The 21,553-nt window shown below is 43.0% G+C and overlaps 1 protein-coding gene across 3 annotated transcripts in view; it reads right to left on the minus strand.

Moving 5' to 3' along the window:
* Positions 1-219: 219 nt before the first annotated feature.
* Positions 220-21,553, minus strand: part of GNAO1 (G protein subunit alpha o1) — a 176,163-nt gene continuing 154,829 nt past the window's right edge. Inside the window, exons 6-8 of one of the 3 annotated variants that reach the window (XM_083164157.1) lie at positions 20,167-20,296; positions 10,340-10,493; positions 220-2,341 (exon numbers count right to left, since the gene is read on the minus strand). In XM_083164157.1, coding sequence (XP_083020283.1) covers positions 2,154-2,341; positions 10,340-10,493; positions 20,167-20,296 — 472 coding nt within the window. In that variant the 3' untranslated portion in view covers positions 220-2,153. Of the gene's footprint in view, positions 2,342-5,720; positions 5,875-7,100; positions 8,225-10,339; positions 10,494-20,166; positions 20,297-21,553 lie in introns of those variants that run through there. The other 2 variants (XM_083164155.1, XM_083164156.1) reach the window with 2 other exon arrangements.

Here is a 21,553-nt window from a genome sequence, read left to right on the forward strand (position 1 = left end):
ATCTTCATATACACACACACACACAGAGCCAGCTTGTGCCCATATGACTGTACCCAGTATGATCTGCCAGCCATGGATAAGCCTAGTACCCAGAGTGATTGGTAGATTAATAAAATCGGGAGCCAATAGCATCATTCCCTTGGGATAAGGTAACGCCCATTGCTTGATTTCATCCTAAATGGGGAAAGGTTGGTAAAAGAGCAGAATTGTGGAGACAAATTTGTACAGACAAACATTCTCTTTATTAAGCTACATACGAGTTTCCATTAGTAACGAGAGTGGCTGGCAGCACCAAACTGAGCGCTCCGCAATACAAAGAACAAACTCCAGCTTCAGTTCTCGCTCACTTATTGAATCATTTAAGTTTTTTTTTTTTGAGAATTTTTTTTTTATTCCTTTAACGTTTGTGACCGCTCTTCTTCAGTTCTCAAGTGAAATGGTGAAGAAGTCTGACTTCTAATCAAAGTAGAAATGACAAGGGTTTAATCATGAAAACTGTGGATTTAATGTAAACACTACATTCGATTAAATTTGTTTTTTTTTGTGTTTTTTTTTCCACTTTTTTTTCTGTTTTTTTTTTTTTTTTTTTTTCGCAGCACAAACATCCCACATGAGAGGAATACACCATTCACTAAAAGGGGTGGCGAGGAAGGGGGGCCGAAAGGGAGAGAGGGGCGAAAGAAGCAGCACAAAGCATTCACTTGGGAACATAAAGGAGATTGAAAGTAAAGAAGACTATTTGTAATACATGGAATTGAGAGCAGAAGCCCCTATAGGAGGAACATTTCAGAAGCTGGAGGGTTTAGTGAGATCTGTGCTTTTTCTATACAAACCCAGAGAGTGCGTGATACACAGTCCAGAGCAAGGAAACAGAGATCAAATCTGTACAGTTCTATTACCCCAAAAAGTTCTTTGATGTTACGGGTTTTATTTTTCTTTTATTTTTATATGTAGGGCGTCAAGTCCAACAGAAATAAACCCAATGCCCCCAACATAACATAGATTTCCATGATCCCATTCATTGCCGGAGGCCGATCAAGACCTCTCTGGCAGTGAAGGGGTTGCGTACAATTAAAAAGATGCCTCTTTACAACTGGTGTAAGAAGAAAAAATGGTATTATTAAGATAAGGGTGTCATTAAGCTACAAGCACATGGGAAGAAAGAAAAAAAAAAGTATAATTTCTTCTAAAAGTACAGACTCAGCTAAACCAGATTTACAGCATCCTAGGCAGCCACTAACTCAGTGATAACATTACACATCAACTTTAAGGAAGGCTGTGTTTTTTCATTTTCTTTTTTTTTCCTTTTTCTTTTTTTTTTTTTTACAAAGGCCAAAGGTCATGCTACCAGCAGAACGTCAATTTGAGGGTCCGTAGAGCAGTGCGGAGGGAGGAGGGACAGCGGGGTATGCCCCCCCTCCAACAAAATTGCAGACTGTTCCCCCCACTCCGCAGTTTGGGTTGGCACTGAAACCTTTTCAAGACAAACGGGGGGCCCGCTACTTTTTGCTTTTAACAGACTAGTGGGGCATCTCCCCTGTTCCCTCACAGACCCTCATACAGTTACAGCACCCACAAAAAAAAAATAATAAAAATAAAATAAAAGCTGAGCGCACGGTCCTGCAAGTCTCACAAACACTTCTACCTGGTTTGGAAAAACTTTTTGTTGTTTTATTTTCTTTTTATTTGTTATCTAAGAGCTGAACAGAAAGACTATTACCTGGTTTTCTTTTCAATGGAGCTGCTGAACGTGACCATTAGAGCCACACAGAAATCCTTAAAAAAATGATTAGAATAGATGAACTTCCCTGTATCAGACATCGCCTTCCATCCGTGCCAGTTCTATGCAGAGGCTGAAGAGCTCAGACCTCTACCAGAACTAAAACAGAGGGAGAAAGGATAAATCATTTAGGTCCAGAAGAGGGACCTTAAAAGAAGTCAAGAACCCTCTCCAGTTTATTGTAGGGGGGATGAGTCATCAGACATCTATTCTGCTAACAGCTCTTCGAGACAAACTAAAAAGAACAAAACAAATTTTATATATATATATATATAAATATATATATATATATATATATATATGCCTTCTCAGTTTACCAACTTGCATCTATTCTCATTTTCACCAGCAGATAAATTGCTATACAGAGGAGGAATCAGTACAAGCCGCAGCCTCTGAGGTTGTTGGCAATGATGATGTCGGTGACGGCGTCAAATACCACCTGGATGTTATTCGTATCTGTGGCGCAGGTCATGTGGCAGTATATTTCTTTGTTTGGTGAGCGGTTCTTGCTCTCAAATTGTGCTTGGATATAAGCGCAGGCGTCATCATAGGTGTTGGGACCTGCAACGGAGGAAGAACAGAGAGTGGTCATGATGTATACCTAGAGAAGATGCAGTGTAACCAGTAAGAAGTGTTCTGGCCCCAGTAACCGTTTTACAGAATACACTAGATAAATCACAGCTAGTATCTGATTGGTCACATACGAAGTTGGACTAGACCAGTGGTTTCCAACCTTGGTCCTCAAGTACCCCCATCAATTCACGTTTTCCAGGTCACCCGGCAAGTGCTCAGGTGCACTCATTATTAACTGACATATATGAAAAGATCCACAGGTGGAGTTATTTATTTCACTTGCGTTTCTGTGAAGAGACCTGGAAAAACGTGAACTGTTGCGGGTACTTGAGGACCGAGGTTGGGAACCACTGGGCTACACCACGTGGATAGTGGGGGTATGAAAAGGTGGGGAGGACGCGTTCTGCCACTGCTCGCCACGCTTCAGGGTGGCGTGGATAGTAGGGGGGGAGGGTGCCTCAATCTCATTGCATCTCATATAAGTGTATAGTAAAGTAAATGGCATCTCACCCTAGAAAATCGCTTGCGATTTTCTGGTGCGATGCGATCGCATCGCCGGGGGCAAAAAAGAGCGGTAAATAAATTACATAGGAAAATCGCACCGCATGCGATACGATTTGCCTACGGTACCGTACGTATGGTAATTGGGCGCCGTGCTAGGAGACAAGTACCGAATGTTCTATCCTCTCAGCTGCTTTTTTAACCAGTGAGCGTCACGTAGTGCACAAGTGTTCTGTGACACAATTGGCTCTGGACACAAGCTGGATCTGCCCTCAGACATACTGGCCACACCATGCACCTCCTATATGCACTGCTTGCAGCATAAGATGCGTCTTGAGGCATGAACACAGTTGGGCAGTAAGGCCTCACACAAGTGAGGAGCAGGTGCCTGCAGGAGCCTGCCAAATCTGCCCCAAGTGAGAATACACTTAGTATAATATGTGGTGCCCATGTGCGGTTTGTGGTAAGAGGTAATATGTGACTGTTTCACTGTTGCCAGTCATTGGTAAGGAGATACCCTACCTAATAAATGAGATATTAAACATACTTCGTTTAGAACAGATCTCATAGCTTAGGAAGGGACTCTCCAATGACTGAGGACAATTCATCAAGTCATTGCTCAACGGCAGCTAAGAAGTGATGGCTATTACTGGTAATTGGGCAGCATTTTATGTTATTTTGTATAACTCTCAGGACACTCTTTCACTGTGGACTGGAGAAACCTTTGTAAGTGCTCACAAATATGATGAATAAGTGCAGACACATAATAATTACTGGTCTGCAATTACTTGTATCTACCAACCATTACTTTAATGATAAAAACTCTCATTAATCTTGAGCAGAGTGCTTTGAGGGAAAACACTACTCTAAATCACTGCTCTACAGTGTGCAAAAGAAATGGGTCCAGATGATGAAACTAGAGGGAACCTGCTGGCATGCAGTTTCATAACCGGCAGTTGGGATATCGGGGGGAAGTTGAGTTGAGGTGGTGGGGTATGGGGTTAGGGTTCGGATGCAGGGGAAGGGGGTGGTGTTGGGGGAGGGGGGGATTAGGGTTAGACTGTTAGGGGGTAGAGTGAGAGGTCATCGGATTCTCTGTATCTGGATGGCAGTGTTTTTGACCGCAAGCCTCCCCACTGTCAGAATTTCATATGAATCCCAAACAGCCACCTCTATAATAAACCGGGGGGGGGGGGGGGGGGGGGGGGGGGGGACGACTAAGTGGCATTTTTAGAATTCTGGGCCAGTCGGTTAATGTCTTCTAAACGCCAACGGTTCAAGTAATGTAATTCCGCAACATAAGAACAAGATCCTTTCATAAGGAGGAGAAATTGGGAATATCAAATTAAGATGCATACATTGGTTATTTGACCTATTTCTCCAATTTACGTGTAATTCTCATTAATAATTTAACTATAAACACCACTAGGGAACACTTTGAAAGAGACATTAAAAGGTAAAATAAAAACGGTTCCAACATGAAAAGGCCTCTCTTAACTTTCTGAAATATATATGTAGAAATTTACAGCCCTTGAAATTTGGAGAAAATTTACACATAAATAGATATATTTTATACAAATACATGTTCTCAGCCAATAGCAAAAGAGCGTTAACTAATATCGACCCAACAAGCCTACCGTCAATCAGTAGTTTTACATATTATAAATTATTAGCAATTATATTATATCCAATGATAGTTATTTTTTGTTGCAGACAACAAAAAATAACTAATGGGTATTGTTTAAACAGGGACCTTTGGGGGTAAAGAGGGATTGTGAACTTCTTTAATTGTATTTTATAAAATGGAATTGCACCAATTTGTGATTTTTTGGATTAGTTTCAAACATGCAAATTTTAGAGATTTGCCACAAATACATTTTTGACTAATTTCAAATACAGGGTGAAATGTAATAGGATGAGAGATTCAGAAAGTGAGAGATTTGGTAAGAAAGCTTCAGTTTTTTTTAAAGCGACAATCATTTACACTGCAAAATCAAACTGGTTTTGCAGTGTAAATGATTGCCGCTTTAAAAAAAACTGGAGATTTTGTACCAAATCTCTCACTTTCTGAATCTCTCATCCTATTACATTTCCCCCATAGTTACTGAATAATATTCATAGCCACTGGAGAATTGGACAAGCCCTTCGCTGTTTACAAAACAATAGCGACCAGTTTGTGTATCACTGGAACATTGCTGTTATTTCCCAAGGCTAAAGCACCTGTTCAGGGAACCGACCCATTCCTCCCCACTGATCTCCGTTTAAGTCCTGGCTTCATAAAACCACCTCTTTTTTAAAGAACAGTAAACAGATGCATCGATGGCAGAGATTTGATAGTTCAATCGCAGTCAGGGCATCAATGTTTTTTTCCTGCTCTTGGCACAGGAGACGCTTAGCCCAACCCCTGGTGACCCAATAAGGCCACTCTATTCCTTGAATAAGCCCCTGCCTGCCATTCCCCACCACTGATAAGTCCATTGATCAGTGAAAACTATCAATCGTCCCATTCCACCGATGTTAAACACAGATGGCACCATCAATGGTTAACAAAACGATGGTCTTGCCACCGTGAAGTCAGCAACAGAACTGTGTTGAGTCACTTCCAGGCCCACAGCTGGATCCAATGTAGACAGGTCAGCAATGGGATCGCAGTCTAGCCAACACCAGGCCAGCAATGGGATAAGGTCTAGTCAGTGATATATGATCTGAACCAAGAATACATTAAAATCATCAGACATAGAACCTTACATCTGGAGAAATGGTATTTGTACAAGGACAATTTTAATTTAATTTAAATTTTAACTTGGGTTACTGGTTATCAACCTCCAACCATTGCTCCTTGTAAACCCTACAATACACCCCTTACCTGTGTACTCTGGAAAGCAGATGGTCAAAGGAGACTTCTTGATCTTCTCAGCAAACAGGTCCTTCTTGTTAAGGAAGAGGATGATCGATGTGTCAATGAAGAACTTGTTGTTACAAATGGAATCGAAGAGCATTAGAGACTCGTGCATTCGGTTCTGCGCAAGGGCAGGAGAGAGAGGAGGCGGAGGACAGAAAGAAAAGGAGAAAAGGAGTTAGGCTGAGGAAAGAGGAATTGTTACCAGTGTAAAACAAAGAAAAAAAAAAAGGAAACATCTTCATTAGATTCTACAGCTTCCTGGAAACTAAATTGCATTTGTTCTACACAACGTCCAAAAGTGGTTTGGAAAGACTCAAGACATAATCTATCCATAGAAAGTAATGTAATATTGGTATGTTTTATGGCTTAGTTATATTCCAAGAATTAAATCCCAAATCAACATTTTCTTTAAAAAATGGGAGATGCAAACCAAAAATTCCAGTTCTAGAATAGCAGCAAACAAGATAACATGGAAGACCGAGTCATCTGATCAGTAAATTATGACAAAACTGACTCCACCCACAGAGATAAACCAGTATACAAACACAAGGAGCTAGGCAGCCATTCCTCATTTAGAACCAAGCAAGGATAATCTAGAACCAAGCATCGACCATAAAGTCACAACTCTGGGGTAGAATTCCTAAAGCTTTTAAAAGGGAAAATGGTATTGACCAATCAGGCTTAGCTATCATTTCTCTATTACATTACACAAAGCGACAAACTGTATATGGACACCATCGGTTTTCATTTTTAGGCAATTTAGGATCTATCCGCTTTGGTGTTTCTGGGGCACCACTGCTTGGACAAAGACTGAAGGCAGAATCAATTGCAAAACACAATCTATTGTCACCTTTCTATTTGAAAGACAAGATCTCTTCTATCTCAGGCTAGGTCATTAAAGGAAGTGACCCAACTGAAGAAATTCATTAGAGAACCCAAATTATCATATAAAACACACATTGATCAATGAATGCAAGTTATGGGCACATAATAATAATAATCTGCAAATAATTTAGTTCTGTGGGTGACATGGGTAGCAGCTGAGACATAACTCATCTATAAACACTTAGGATTAACATCACTGCATCTACTGGATTCAAATATTTTAGATTTCCACAACGCAATCAGTAACAAAAACATTCAGATAAAACAATTACAGCAACAACAAAAAAAATGTAAGATTGGTTTACACATTGATAGAATTTAAAGAAGATAAAATGGAAGCTATATTTAGATCTGTTGGTGAGTAGGAACAAAATATACAAATCAATGACACAGACGTCCCCCGCTCCCCCCCCCCCCCCCCCCCAAAAAAAAATATTTAAAAATCATCTCATGCTTCCAAGTTAGATTTAGAATTGAAACATTTAATATATACATTTCAAAGTCATTTAGATATAACATTTATCCTTGATTGGTAATCTTAACACAATACGGTCACGGTTTTTGAACACAAAGCAAACTCTTGATGTTGTAGGGTTTAAAAGTTTATTAACATAAACCTACTTCAAGTCCATGATATGTAACACAAGTTAAAGAAAAAAAATAAACTGTACTGTATATATTAATTAGGTTTTCAATGGCAGCTATGTTTCGGAAGAAAGACTGAAAGAGAACTTTCACTCCTTTCCAATCTTTGCTACCTGTACATATGGGAATTTTTTTTGTACAAGACTAGGTATCGATACGAACCACTAAATTCACAGATCACAGCTCACTGGTGCAACAGCCCCATAATTACAAATATATCAATTTGGCACTCAATTTAATAAGGGGAACACTATTTAATAGGGAACATTCTGCAAATAAGTTATAGTTGTGTAGAAATTGTGTTGGCACTGCTGGTGAAACAAATTCATAATGTGTATGCAATTATCCCTCCTGATTTTATTCACAATTCATAAATACGTCAACACATCTGTAGAATCATTAAATACTAAGTACTGCAAGATAAAATGAATCAAGACCCTTGAATTTAGAACACGTGAAAAGAGGCACATCTACGGAGCATGGACACAACTTCGTACAGGAGGAGTGTAACACAAATACTGCAGACATGCCCCGATCTCTCTGCAGCAAGTGTGCAAACACGACAGACAACAAAGGAATATGCAAATCGTAGATCTATTTGTACATCCCTCTACATTCATTATGGCACCAAGAGCCAACCAGCGTGCTACTGGAGGTGTCCAACATTCTCGCTTTGGTAGAGGTACAAAAATTCTCCATTTTCCCTGCAACCTCATGGCCACCGGGAGATCATGTCACACAGCCAGACGGTCAGTATAAGCCACAGCCACGCAAGTTATAAGCAATGATGACATCGGTGACGGCATCAAACACAAATTGGATATTGTTGGTATCTGTGGCACAGGTGACGTGAGTGTATATCTCCTTGTTAGGAGACTTGTTCCGACTCTCATACTGGTGTTGGATATGGGCTACACCCTCAGTAAATGAGTTGGCACCTGCAAGAAAGGAGAAGCGGAGAGAACAGCAGGTTTGATCATACAGATGTTTCATTACAAGCTTTCCGGGGTAACGTATTAGGAATGAACAGCTAGACGGGTGATACAACGATACTGTAGAGCAGCGGTTCCCAATATCGGTCCCCAGCACCCCAAACAGGTCACATTTTCCTGGTCATTAGCACTGTGTATCGCCAACTGTCACATTTTTAGAATCCACAGGTGACCTGGAAAACATGACCGGTGTTGGGTCCTTGAGGTTAACTAGCGGTTTCCTTCTTATATAAAGGGTGTGTCATATTATGTGTGTGTGTATGTGTATCTTTGTCATTATGTAAACGTGTGATGCATCTGATCATTTTGCATATCTCATATTAAACTCTTCATTCCAAAATGTTTGTCATGCAGTATTCACATGTGAATAACATGTCAAGGCTCATTTATGAACAATTAAACCAACAGCCTAAATGCTCTATTTTAGCACATCATGAGCTGCTATCGCACAACTACACCCAGTTGTACATGTAGCTCATGGGTTTGAGGGTCAAGATTGAAGTGACTTCTAGGGAGGTCAAACTTTGGACGGTTTGGGAATGTTCCTTCATCAGTAGGAGCTACAGTTCCCCTACTTATGCAGAAAGGTACAAAACAAATAGATTTATTGTGCGAGAGAACTTTAATTAGAGTAGGTAAAGTTGTACAGAATTCTACACTTAAAGGGGATTTTCCACATTGGCCGGAGGTCTCACCGCCTCACTACACAATGAGAATGTATTTTTCCCTAACCTCGGAGGTCCTGGAACTCTTCCTCAAAGAACTCACTTTTCAGAGACACTTCTGCAAGAAAAGGTGAGTCCAGGTGCATTTTGACCAATGAAAATACGCCCTAATACATTAAAGCGGTCAGTAACAATGTTGAGATTTCATGTATTTCTCAATATTAATTTAAGACAAAGAGAAGGAACATATAGCAGAATTCTTGGGTTGAATTAACATAATGGGTAGCCCTAGACGGTTAGACTTTGAAGAGACCATTCACTCATTGATGCCTGCACATGGTGGACTGGTATACTTGGGCAACGATTCATATAACGAAGACAGATCCAAAACTCAAGGTGAGAATCTTGGAATGCTCGGAGCAGACAAACGAGCACATAAGGCACAAAGCAGCAGCAGAGATCCTCATTTTATACTGTTTGTAAATGATCCTGACTGAGGCGAGTGCAGTGTTTAATTCTCTTGTATTAGCTGTGTGTCGTTTAATGGTCTACAGGCAGCGTACAAACAATGGTGGCATAACTCTTATGTATAGAACCAATATTCTTTAGCATAGAGTCTTCTGATTCAAATATGACTTACAGATGGGCCCTCATAGATTTCTACTTCAGTAGCAGCAACAAGGGTCTGCGCGGACACTTGTATATCTGAGAGCGAATGAGTCTCTGCATACTGGATGCTACAATGCCACGGGCGGAGCTTATTTCCATGCCAAGTTATTTGTGCATTTACTGACTCAGTCGCACACAGATATGTCAATGCTGCAAGTAAAATTACACAGCAGAGTTTCCTGGTGAAACTTAGTCACATTGTTTGAGACTAAGATGTATTTTCAGCAGAAAAGGACGCCTGATAGTGACAGAGTTGCACAGGACCTTACCGCTTATGCACACCAGACATCTGGCGCTGCGTGGTCTATTAAGGCTACATTTAGGAGGACACATCTGTATTGTATATTCTTACAAATATATATATATTTTTTTTTAAATAGTGCATGGGCCAGAGAAAGCTTATATATGGAATAGAAGGAATGGGATGTACGGTGTAGTGCAAACGGTCTGTCCTTAGAATATTTACAGCTATATCCCTTCATTTAAAGTTTGACGCATTTCGCCTCCATACCACGCGTCACACGACTGTCCTCTTCATTTTAATGTCTAAATCAATTTTGAATATTGGACAAGACCAAAGAAAGTCCTGCCTACAATGTGTGCAGCAGACAATGACATGTTAGGGATACGTAAGAGGAAACCCCTCTAATCTCAGCGTTACCCAGCCGTCACGGTGGTTGATCTGATGTTGGTACCACTGACCGTGTACCTGTGGTTGCGTGTGTACCTGTGTATTCCGGAAAGCAGATAGTGAGTGCAGACTTTCTGATTTTGTCCTGGAAGATATCTTTCTTATTCAGGAACAGGATGATGGAAGTGTCAGTGAACCACTTGTTGTTACAGATGGAGTCAAACAGTTTGAGGGATTCGTGCATTCTGTTCTGTAACACAAACAAGAGCTGTACGTCACACAAACTCCTAACTCGTTTGCTCCAGGTACACATGACAGCTATGGCTACATAATATGGGGTCTACTGCTGTTCCCATGGCAGGACTAATATCTGAAGCGCATGCAACCTTGTGTCCTCCGCAGTTATACTGTATGTCTACACTATCTCCTTTTCTATCCCCATCTACTCTTCTCCGATGGATCTCCTCTGGGCTCCCTATTGCAAGCTCATGCTTTGTGGAAGGAAACCATTAGGGTTCCTCCGCATTCCGCATTGTGTGTACATCAATAACCGTGTGAGGTCTTCTTGTGCTCATACTGTAAAATAATCCCATTGGTTACTATGGGTAACATCATCACTTTTGCTCTATAGAAGGTTTGATACATCTCCTCCTCAATGTTATCCTGGCCTCTCATGTTCATTCCCCGATGTTCACGCTAATAGACATGCTCACACTCTTAATGTGTTTAGGTCTTGACATTTCTATATCCCTTCTCGGCTTTTGTTTGCCCATTGTTTTCTAGCATTCTCTGGGCTTTCATTTACCTGCTCAGTTCTCCCTCTAGGCTACGCTCTATTCCCATCGTATAGTAGGTACTGTATAACCTAGTATTCCCTGGTGCTACAAAGCGCTTTCACATAGGCTTGGTTATGACAATAGTGAATGAGCCTTTACAGTCTACAGAAGAGACCTCATGTTGCTGGAGGTCTGTGACTGCCAGCTCGGTTCACGCATGGGACGGTGATAGTTCTTTAACAGATGGGACGTCCATGCAGATTGTGAATTATTTATGCAGTTAATTCAGGACACACTGGGCCCTGGAATTAATGGAGAATTGGGCAGTTGAAGAACGACCTGGGATAGACCTTGTCTTGAGTGAATAGGTAGTGAATAGTACATGCTATGTGATAGGAAGTAGTGTAGATTGAGTATGGATACAAGATTAGAGCTCATGCAAGCAAAGCCAAAACAAGAAGCAGACAACACTCATTAGGGCCATTGCTCTTGTGACAGGTTTGGAACACAAGAGAAGGTCCTCCCAAACAGGGAACTCCTCAACTGCATCTACCAACGCACCATTATCTTAAAATAAAGCTTCATACCTGCTGAATTTGAAGGGTCTCTCAAAGTCTGCTGTATAGGTAGCGGTGTTAGAAAGGACTGGACGGCAGAAGAAGAAAAGTTTTGAAGTGCTGAAGATGCAGAGGTGTTGAAGAGAGAAGACCGTGCAGGCTGTGTGACACCTTCCCAGCAGGACCACGAAAGCAGAAAGCAAGTGAATAGAGGCACCAAGCAGACCAAAGTCACGAGGTTAACAGCAGGCCACACTGGCAATGGGTGGTTAGTGGCAACCTTAGAGGACAAACAGGAGGTCCCTGCCAAGCCGCTGAACAACACTTGGCAGTAGAGACAGCTGGATCAATGGCACCAACATTAAATAAGGTCAACTAGCGCAGTATAGAAAAAAACACAGTACGAAAATACCCATGTTCCAAAGTACCTTCCCAAAACATGGCATGGTGTTAAGCTGTAGGAGAAGACCAATGTGCAGTGCAACACACCTCATATCATGAGATGACAAATAATTGAAATCAATCAAAATGGAGTCATTTACCAGGCTCATATCAATGTTGTATCTTTAGAATGACCAGTTCCGGTGACCAGTATAAAAGAAATGTTGGTAGACCAAGTGAATTGCTATATAATGAGGTGTACATACATTTCAGCTTAGGCCATCTGATAGGTCAGATTACTAACAAGTGCAGTTGGCTTACCAGGGCTTTAAAAACAGGATGCATCAGGATTTACTCAGTCGGGATCCCATCAGTCTATATACTGACAGCGTGATCCCGATCGTTAGATTCCTTGCGGATCCCGAAGGGAGCCAATGGGGTTGGGGTTAAGCGGTAGGTAAGGGTTAGGCTGTGGGGATGCCGGGAGGTTAGAGTTAGGCTTCGGGAGGGAATGGTTAGGGGATCAATTAAGAGTAGGGTAAAAACACCTGCAGTGATCTGTAGGGATTCTGACTGTCACGATCCCGCTTTCCGTATTTTGTACTCAACCCGTAAAGACAAACATACCCCACCTCTTATTTTTACTAGGTCAATGTAACAGATTGACTACAAATACACTTATTGATTTATTTAATTTACGTCCACCAAAAAAATTAAATACATTTCCTCCAAATTATATCCAGAACCAATTTTAAAAGACATTCAATATGATCGGATATTACAGGCATATAAAATACATGGTTAAGTATGATTCTTTCATTACTGGGCATATACAGAAATATACAAATTCTGCCACACAAACTTGGTGTTCTAGTGAAAAAAAATTCGATTTTTAAATGAATTATCTGTAGATTGAGCTATTTATCCAATTTAAAGAAATTACATTAATATAAAATGACATTTATTAAGAATATTTACTGTACCTGGAGAGATCTTGTTGAAATGAGTCAGATTATTGCTTATTCTGGGTTTGTACTGTACAGTATATATACTGCTGCATGGGTATTTGGGCGTTGGGGTGCTTGGGTATTTAGGAGTTGGTGCACGTTTGAGTGCTCGGACACTCAGGTGTTCGGACGTGCATGGGCGCTTGGGTATTTGGGAGTTGGGGCGCTATGGCACGTTCAGGTGTTCTGATGCTCGGGTGCATTCGGGCGTGTTTGGTCACTAGGGTATTTAGGAGTTGGGGCATTCAGGCGCTCATGTGAGTATTGGAGGCTCAAGTGTTTGGATGCCCAGGCGATCGGTGGGGGGAGCAGGAGGAAGATTTGGGGGCTGCATGTGGTGGACAAGATGAGCAATGTGTATGGAGTGGAGACGATGGCGCACACCCACATGTCTGACATGCATGGAAATCTAGCCCACAACGGCAGCAGGCATACCACCGAAGGGGTTCAAATGTGTCTGATATCTTCAGATGAATCTTTGTCAAACTGTACTCTGCACAAAATCTTTTGTCCAGGACTGACGGGTGGTTCGAGGGAAATCTTTCCACCCATCTTCTTGTTTATACATCTTTCTAGGGTGTGGACACCTTAAGGGGCTAATTCAGTGTGGATCGATTGGCAAACTGCATGCACGCAGGACCTGTTCTTTACATGTGCACAATGGGTCCTGAGATTTAGCAAATGCCTCTTCCTCATTGACAGGCCGAGGCGGCCAGGGTGCGACTAGGCCAAAGACCGTGTAACGTACAGTTTCCTTGGCTTGGGAATGCCCCCTAAGGTGATCCCGTCTCCCCTTTTGTGGTCTCATGTATCTGTACATCATTTTTAGCTTTGTGTTTTTACTGAATTTCGCCATCACGTGATTACAATCATGTAAATAAAGTTTTCATTTAATCTAGTTTTTTGGGACATATAAATTGGATCCTTTCCAATGTAATAAATTGGAGGAGGGGTTTTCTATTTTCTTCATACAGTCACCGAGGTGGGGTATACGTACAGCCTTGCCGTAATGGGGGTGATTCGAATAAGCCCGGCAAGCCCTAAGCTGCCTGTGTCGCCGACCCGCCGAATTCCCGCCGCTGTTTCCCCTCGCGTGCCGCTGGTGCGGTAGAAATCATTCAATAGTCTCAGCCCATCGTATAATTTCTCCTGCCTTCGCAAATATAAGTCTATTGAACCATTAGACAGTGTTTGTGTGTCTACATTCAGGAGAAAATAACCCTGGGAAAAACGCGAGTCGACCATTTGACTTTTAACCTTCCCATTGTCGACTTAATGCTTGTGTCAACCTTTTGTCGATGTCGACCTTGGGTGTGTTGACCATTCATAGGTGTTGACCAATGGTCATTGACGTAGACATGGTTGACCCAATATACCATAAGCTTATATATATATTATTGGATTTATACACGAACCACGCATTATTCTCACAGTAACGCATTCCGACGGTATATAATGCCGTGGTAAATCACTGCGCTTCCCGAAATCACGTAGAACCCATCAACCAGCAAAACCAACGCAGTTTACCGCCAGCCGCGAGACAGCCGTCCCCCAGCAACGCCATCCCTTGCAGTACATCATTCCAAATACACTTTTTACAAGGAGTTTCTTACTGAAATTACTTTGGCAAAATTTGTATATTAAAATCAAAGACTTAAAAAGGGACATTAACCCTACGGAACCGGACACTTTTGAAAAATATATTTAAAAATGTAAATTTTTTAATATCCAGTTGGCTCGGCAGAAAAGCAACGCAAGCAGCAATTCCTCTGACTCCGCTCTAAGGGGCAATTCAATCACGGGTCACGACTGTCGATCCGGCCGGACAACCGTGACCCTGGTCTGTTTTAGTTTTTGTTCGACCGCAGATCGCCAGGCGCGATTCAATGTCCTACTTTGCGATCGGCAAAAAGGGGGCGTTTCTGAGTAAACGGCCGTGGATTGTTGATATTCGGCCGCGATCGCGACAATTCAAGCACGAAATCGACAAAATGGGCCTGACAGCTTTTCTGTCAATCTGCCTCTTCAATGCTGTCGGGAAAGACAGCATTGAATAGGCACCTGCCGCTATTTCCCACCTCGTAAATAGTGGCCCAGATTGAATACCCCCCCCCCCCCCCCTTAGTGTCAGACCACATACTGCTCCCTGTCCTGGGCAGATTCCTTCCGTTAGCTTATCTGGCTCACTAACGCCCCCTAGTAATGACCACCCTTCTTCATGGAGGGATCATAAGGTAATTTCCATAAACACAATTTTATTAGACTTTCTATAATATAGCAGTAACATTAAAAAACATAATTCCTAATTTAGACCTCCTTTGCTGCCTAGTGGGCCGGTAAACTCTGGGGAGCCTTCGCCGAGCGTTGTCCGCACCTGCATGCAAATGGTTGTGTACACAAACAGCCATCGGCATGCGGCCGAACAATCATGCGATGGTCGCTGAGAAGTTCATGGTTTTTTTAACCGTTCGCAAATAAAAGTCAGTCAGGAAAATTGGGGCAGGCGCTGACCCTGTGTGACCTCAGCTGCCTGCCCCGAGCAGGCTTCCACATGCCTGCATTCGCATTGCGGATGCCCAGCAGGATTTAAAAAAATGCCCACTCCCAGGATTCTCAGGATCGGCTTCCCTAATAAAAAATAAACAACCCGTGAGCTATGCAAGGGGACACGGTACACTTATATGGTGCCCATGTCGACATCGACACCAAAAAACAAACAAACTCATGTCAACCTTTTTTCAGGTCGACCTATTGTTTGCATCAACCTAACGCATTTTGACCTATTGACTGTCACCCTAATTACTGTGACCTATTCCCGCACATTAGATGTACTTTAGATCAATGCTGCGTTCTCATTGCCGCCGCTGCAAAATCCCAGGTTTTTGTTCCCGTGTTTTTGGCGAGGAACAGAGCATCTCAGCTCTACAGACCCCGTTCATACTGCACCTTAGACCAGGGAAATTACTGTGTCTGCCCCGTTCACACTGCTTCCCCTGGTATGCCTGCCATCAAGTGTGGGGCATCTAAGAGCAGCTTTGATTGGATGTTTAAAAAATATCTTTGATTGGCTGTTTAAAAAGCTTTGAGCAATGCAATGAACTTGCTTTTTGCATTTTGTGAGAAAAACCCGGGTCTGTGCTGTTCACACTGCCACACACCCGTGTATTACCCAGGAATAACCCTGTAAAAAAACCTGTGTGTAATTCCCAGGGCATAACACCTGGGAATTTAACAAAGACCCTTTCGCACTGAGACAGGACATGAGAAATTACTGCTTGCCCTGGCAAAAACCCGGGTTTTTGCGGCAGTGAGAACGGGGACCATCTTGCTATTTGACCCTAGACCACATACATTGTATAGACAACATAGTCAGGATAGAGGACGGACTTTCCTGTACAGTCTGTTTCCTATGTGATACTGACTAAACGGTGGCGCACATCAGCATCGCACGTGGCGGAATACTGCGCCATTCTCACTAACTTTATGTTTGATTTTTGACTAAATTGATAGCCAGAATCGCACCGTGTCTCCGCGGCTTTAGATGAGTCAGACTTTGGATATTAGGGGAAAATTTTAAAGTCCTATTTGGGCAACCAATCAGAATCTACTTCTCATTTATTTGGCACCTTCTAGAACAGTGATTCTCAACCCTGGTCCTCACAGTGCCCATTTTCCAAGTCTCCACACAGAATCACAGGTGAAATAATCAGCTCCACCTGTGATCTTTTAAAATGGGTCTGTGAATAATGAACGCACCTGTGCACCTGCCGGGTGACCTGGAAAACGTGCACTATTGGGGGTCCTTGAGGACCGAGGTTGAGGACCACTGTTCTAGAAGATAATAGATCGTGTCGGATTGGTTGCCCGTAGCAACATCCCAATTTTTACTAAAATTAGTAAATTTCCCCCCTAAGAATCAGTATATGAAAGGATGGAGATTGCTCCTTTACTCACAATAACCACGAGAATGCAGCAGCATCAGTATATCTTATATCGTATAGATCAAACTAACACATCACATATTCACGAGTATTAAACAGTGTGTCATGGTTTTAATAGGAATTTCCAATCTGAAACCAGTATGTGAAATAAAAGAGCATGGAAATAAAAGAGCATGTCCGGAGAACAGGAGGCCTGGTCACTGCCTGCTGGTGGCAGGACACACGGGAACTCGGATGTACAGGTTCTGTGGCGGCAGTGAGGACACGCATCTGAGCCACTTCACATAACCAGCCATTCTCTGCCACCGCTTCTGCTGACATACCTCTCCCCCAGGAACCACAGATCTTGTTCCCAATGCCATTGTGCTTTTCATACAGTACCAACACACCGATCCATCACGGTGTGCTTCCTCTTGCACCCTCAGGAGAGTACATATAGAGGATGGGATCACTTCCTCTCCATACCTTGTACCTGTACACCTGCTGTCAGTCACTGACAGGTCTCAAAGTGCATGTTTTTGTGTGACCTGTACTCTTCCTCACATAGGCCCTTATTCTGGTTGGTGCGGTAATGTCCGCGTGCGGTCGGTCCGCCGATGTTTTGTGTCTGCGCATGTGCAGAGGCGTCTCTGCGCATGTGCGAGCGGGGCGTACGGCCAAATCCCACATGAAATGTGAACACTCCGAACAGGGGGTGGAGAGGGGCGTGAAGGGCTATTTGGGCTCATTACCATATGCGCATGTGCAGAGGCGTCTCTGCGCATGTGCGAGCGGGGCGTACGGCCAAATCCCACATGAAATGTGAACACTCCGAACAGGGGGTGGAGAGGGGCGTGAAGGGCTATTTGGGCTCATTACCATATGCATACGCCCTGCGTTTCATGGGCGTTCCCATGCAAATGCTGGGCGTACGTATGGTAATGCGGCCGTGACGCACGTGTAGGGGGCGGACATATGACATCGCCGGATGTCAGCTGCCCGCCCAGATCCCTGCTTTTGCACGGAAAAATGTCCGTGTGGTCTGAGGTTGCGGGAGCTGGTGGACCACTCGGTCCTGCATTCGATGGTCTGCGACCATCGAATGATGGGGGAGGTTCCCTGAGATGGAGGAGGCGTATTCCATGAAAAATACACGTGCGGTCCGTTCGGCCAGCTTCTTACCGCGTACGGACGGAGTTGGCGATCCGTATGGAAGGCGGGGTTTCGCACGCACGGTCCTGGCCGCATATTCGGATCCGGCCGCACCGATCAGAATAAGGCCCATAGTTATAGGAAAGTGTGTGATGGCAGCAGGCATGGAGGTACACATGAGGTACAAGTGTACATCTGCAGAACTGGGAAGGTATAGGGCTGGGAGTAGAAAGAACCTGGTCTCAGTCACCTTTAGGCGTCTATACAATTAGAGACAGAAACTGACATTTGACCGAGATCCGTGATTCGACCTATTCAATTTATTTAATTTTTTTCCTCAACCAAACACATGGATTGGTGGAATAGCTGGCAATCCGCGTGCTTTTGTTGGAAACGTTTCTGACAATCTCAATCGTCTAATTGAGGAGATGCGGCAGAGAGGATGGCGCCGGGTGACCAGCTGCAGCGCCATCGGGACGGTGTCCAGTGAGCAGCTGCAGCCAAATCCGAAAGTCAAGTTTTGCTCAAATCCGACAGTCGGATTTGGCTGCACAATTGAATAGGTATTGTCGGATCCATTCCGACAAATGAATGCTGGAATGGATCCGACTTTAATTGAATACACCCCTTACAGTTCTGTTGCCTCGTCTAGCTTTTGGCAGGGGGAGATATAGCTGCACATAAGGGCCGGCACACATAAGTTTCTTTTGCTATTCTGATTCAGAAATTCATATAGAGATTATTGCCCTCTTGTGATAGACACTAACCCCGGGTGCACGATGCAGTGGTGAAGGCAGAACATGGTTTGCTTTCTCCTTCCTGGTTCCACCATTCTCTATGGAAAGATGGTTGTGTGCTTACACCAGCACCTCCGCATAGAGAACAATGATCTCAATGTGGACTTTAATCTATCGTCCGTGCAGCTGTCAAATACAAAGTGGAGGAGAGACAGAAGGAACAACAGTGTTCAGTGTGTCCCAGAAATACGCTCTGTAAAGGCTTCTGAGGCTTATTAGAACTTGGGAAACCAGATTCTTCCTCTATGCACCAGACCTCCTGCCTGTAACCTTACTGTATGACACGGCAGGGAGCCTTTCTGTGCCAAAATGCCAAATAACACAGGATGACAGCATGATGGGATACTAATAATACAAATAAAAGCTTAATATGAATATAAGACTATATCTCTGTGTGGGAAGTTTAAATATTTAACCTACTGGTATTTTCAATGCAAATCCCATCTCTTGACTGCATATACAAAAGGTAATCATCCACTGCACACATAGGGGTAGATGTACAAAGCAGTGATAGGGGAGAGGTGAGCCAGAGGAGAAGTGGACCATGGCAACCAATCAGCACTGACGTAACATCTATAATTTGCAGAATATAAAATTATACAGAGCAGCTGATTGGTTGCCATAAGCTGCTTCTCCTCTGGCTCACTCCTCCATACATCTACCCCACAGAGTGTAGATAAGATAGGGATTCACCTGTCCAATATATGACAGTTAGTGGTTGACTGGTTGCTTTGGTCACTTCTCCATGGCTATTCTCCACCATTCTATGCTGTTGAGCGCACGTACTGGGACTCTGTGCCCGGTGTAATTATGGAAGACCCTTCCTTGTACTCTTCTATACACAACGAAGACATACGCCGATGGGTTGGTATTGTATCAATCACATTGGAGAGAGGGATCCTATACATGTGAGTGGGGAAATTAAGGCTACAAGGTCTGTGAAACGTGTTCTACATTGACCAGCACGTGTTGAGCAACCCAAACACAATAATCAAGGCATAGCAAATATTACTTAGGTTTCCAACCCAAACCATAATAAATATCTGATACGTAATTTCGTTTTGAAATATACAAATGTGATCAAGTAAAAAAAAAAAAAAAATCAGGAAATAATACTCGAGACCCCGATTATTGCTTCCTTCAGAAAAGCAGCCAGGAAAACCCAAACCGTCTTCGAGAACCAACTCAGGCCACTGCCTAATACACGGTACACTCGTTTGTGAGCCAACATAAGCCAAGAGAACGGCATATACTTCATATCGACCACAGGCAAAGTACAAGAATCCCAAGGAGAAGTAGCTTATGGTAGTGGACAGTTTTATCGTTCACTCACCGTGGTCTCATCTTCATGGAGGACTTGATCGTACCCGCTAAGCGCCACGCAGAAGATGATCGCTGTGACATCTTCAAAACAATGGATCCACTTCTTCCTTTCTGATCGCTGCCCACCGACATCGAACAGCCTGGTGGAAACAACGAAAGCCATCAAGTACTGCGGGGACAACCGTTTCAAACCCAATCATTCTCCACGGTGGTTTAGGTTATCGCTGGATATGAATCCATCGTTAACCGAGTCCGCGAATGTAAATTTTAATGAAACACCTTAAATAACAAATCTATTCATACATTTTAAAGTGTTGATTAATATGCGGCAAGTCACAGCAGTTCTAGAAGGTCAGTCATCGTTACCCGAAACGGCTATGTTTAATCCTCCAACCATTTAAAAAAAAAAAAAAATTCAAAAATAAGCTATAAAATAGTAAACGAGTATCTACCACCCAAAAAAACAAAACCCCAACCACTACAGAGAGTCCATTAGAGGACACGGAATGATCAGACATCTAATACTTTATCCTCTGATTAACTTTGTTGCATTAATCTGTATTCTGAAGCCTTCCTGGACGATGTGTTGAAGTGAAGATTACTTATAATTTAAAGACCTTTTAAGAGAATATTAAGATAGTGAGCGAGGCCACCAAAGAAGATTAATTCCAACTAATGCCGTTTATAATGCTGTTTGATAGCACAAATACGGTCTGTAACTCGCAGCCCTTTGTGTGCAAATGCAGCAATTACTAGGAAGTTCATGTGCATTTTAAAACGTCGGTTGATAATAACCCGGAGGACTCGTTTTCTAATACCCCTTTCAGACAGAAAAAAAGACCAGGGAATTTCCCTGCTCTTGCCGTGTCGACCCGGGTTTTTCTTCTGTCTGAAAGGGTCAACACGGGTCTAAAGTTCCGGGACTTCGACCCAGGTATTTACCTGGGTTTTTCCCGTGTCAGACATGTGTTTGCGGCTGTGTGAAAGGGTCCGACCCGTGTTTTTCTCCCGACTATTGAAAAATCATGCTGATTGGCTGTGCAGCATGGCGCTGTGTGATTGGCTGATCTTTACAGCTTCCCTGATTGGCTGAGCAGGAGTGGCAGTGGCGTGCAGCGCAGCACTAAATGGCCATGGCACATTGGAAAGATGAGGAGATCCGTTTAATGCAATGTTTAATGCAATGCAGTGAGCAGACACCTCCCACTTTTCATGATCTCATCTCTGTGTGCCTTTAAAACTGTCCTTTTCTTATGACACACAGAGTTTTGCAGGAAAAATCCGGCTTCTGTGTGAAAGGGGTCGACACGGGAAATACCCGGGTTTTTGCTCCTGTGTGAAAGGGGGTCAGCCCCTTGCTGCCTAGTTCTACCCGGGTTTTTGTATCCGGGAAATAC

The sequence above is a fragment of the Crinia signifera genome, chromosome 11 (genome assembly GCF_055691185.1).
Source record: "Crinia signifera chromosome 11, ASM5569118v1, whole genome shotgun sequence".
NCBI lineage: Eukaryota > Metazoa > Chordata > Amphibia > Anura > Myobatrachidae > Crinia > Crinia signifera.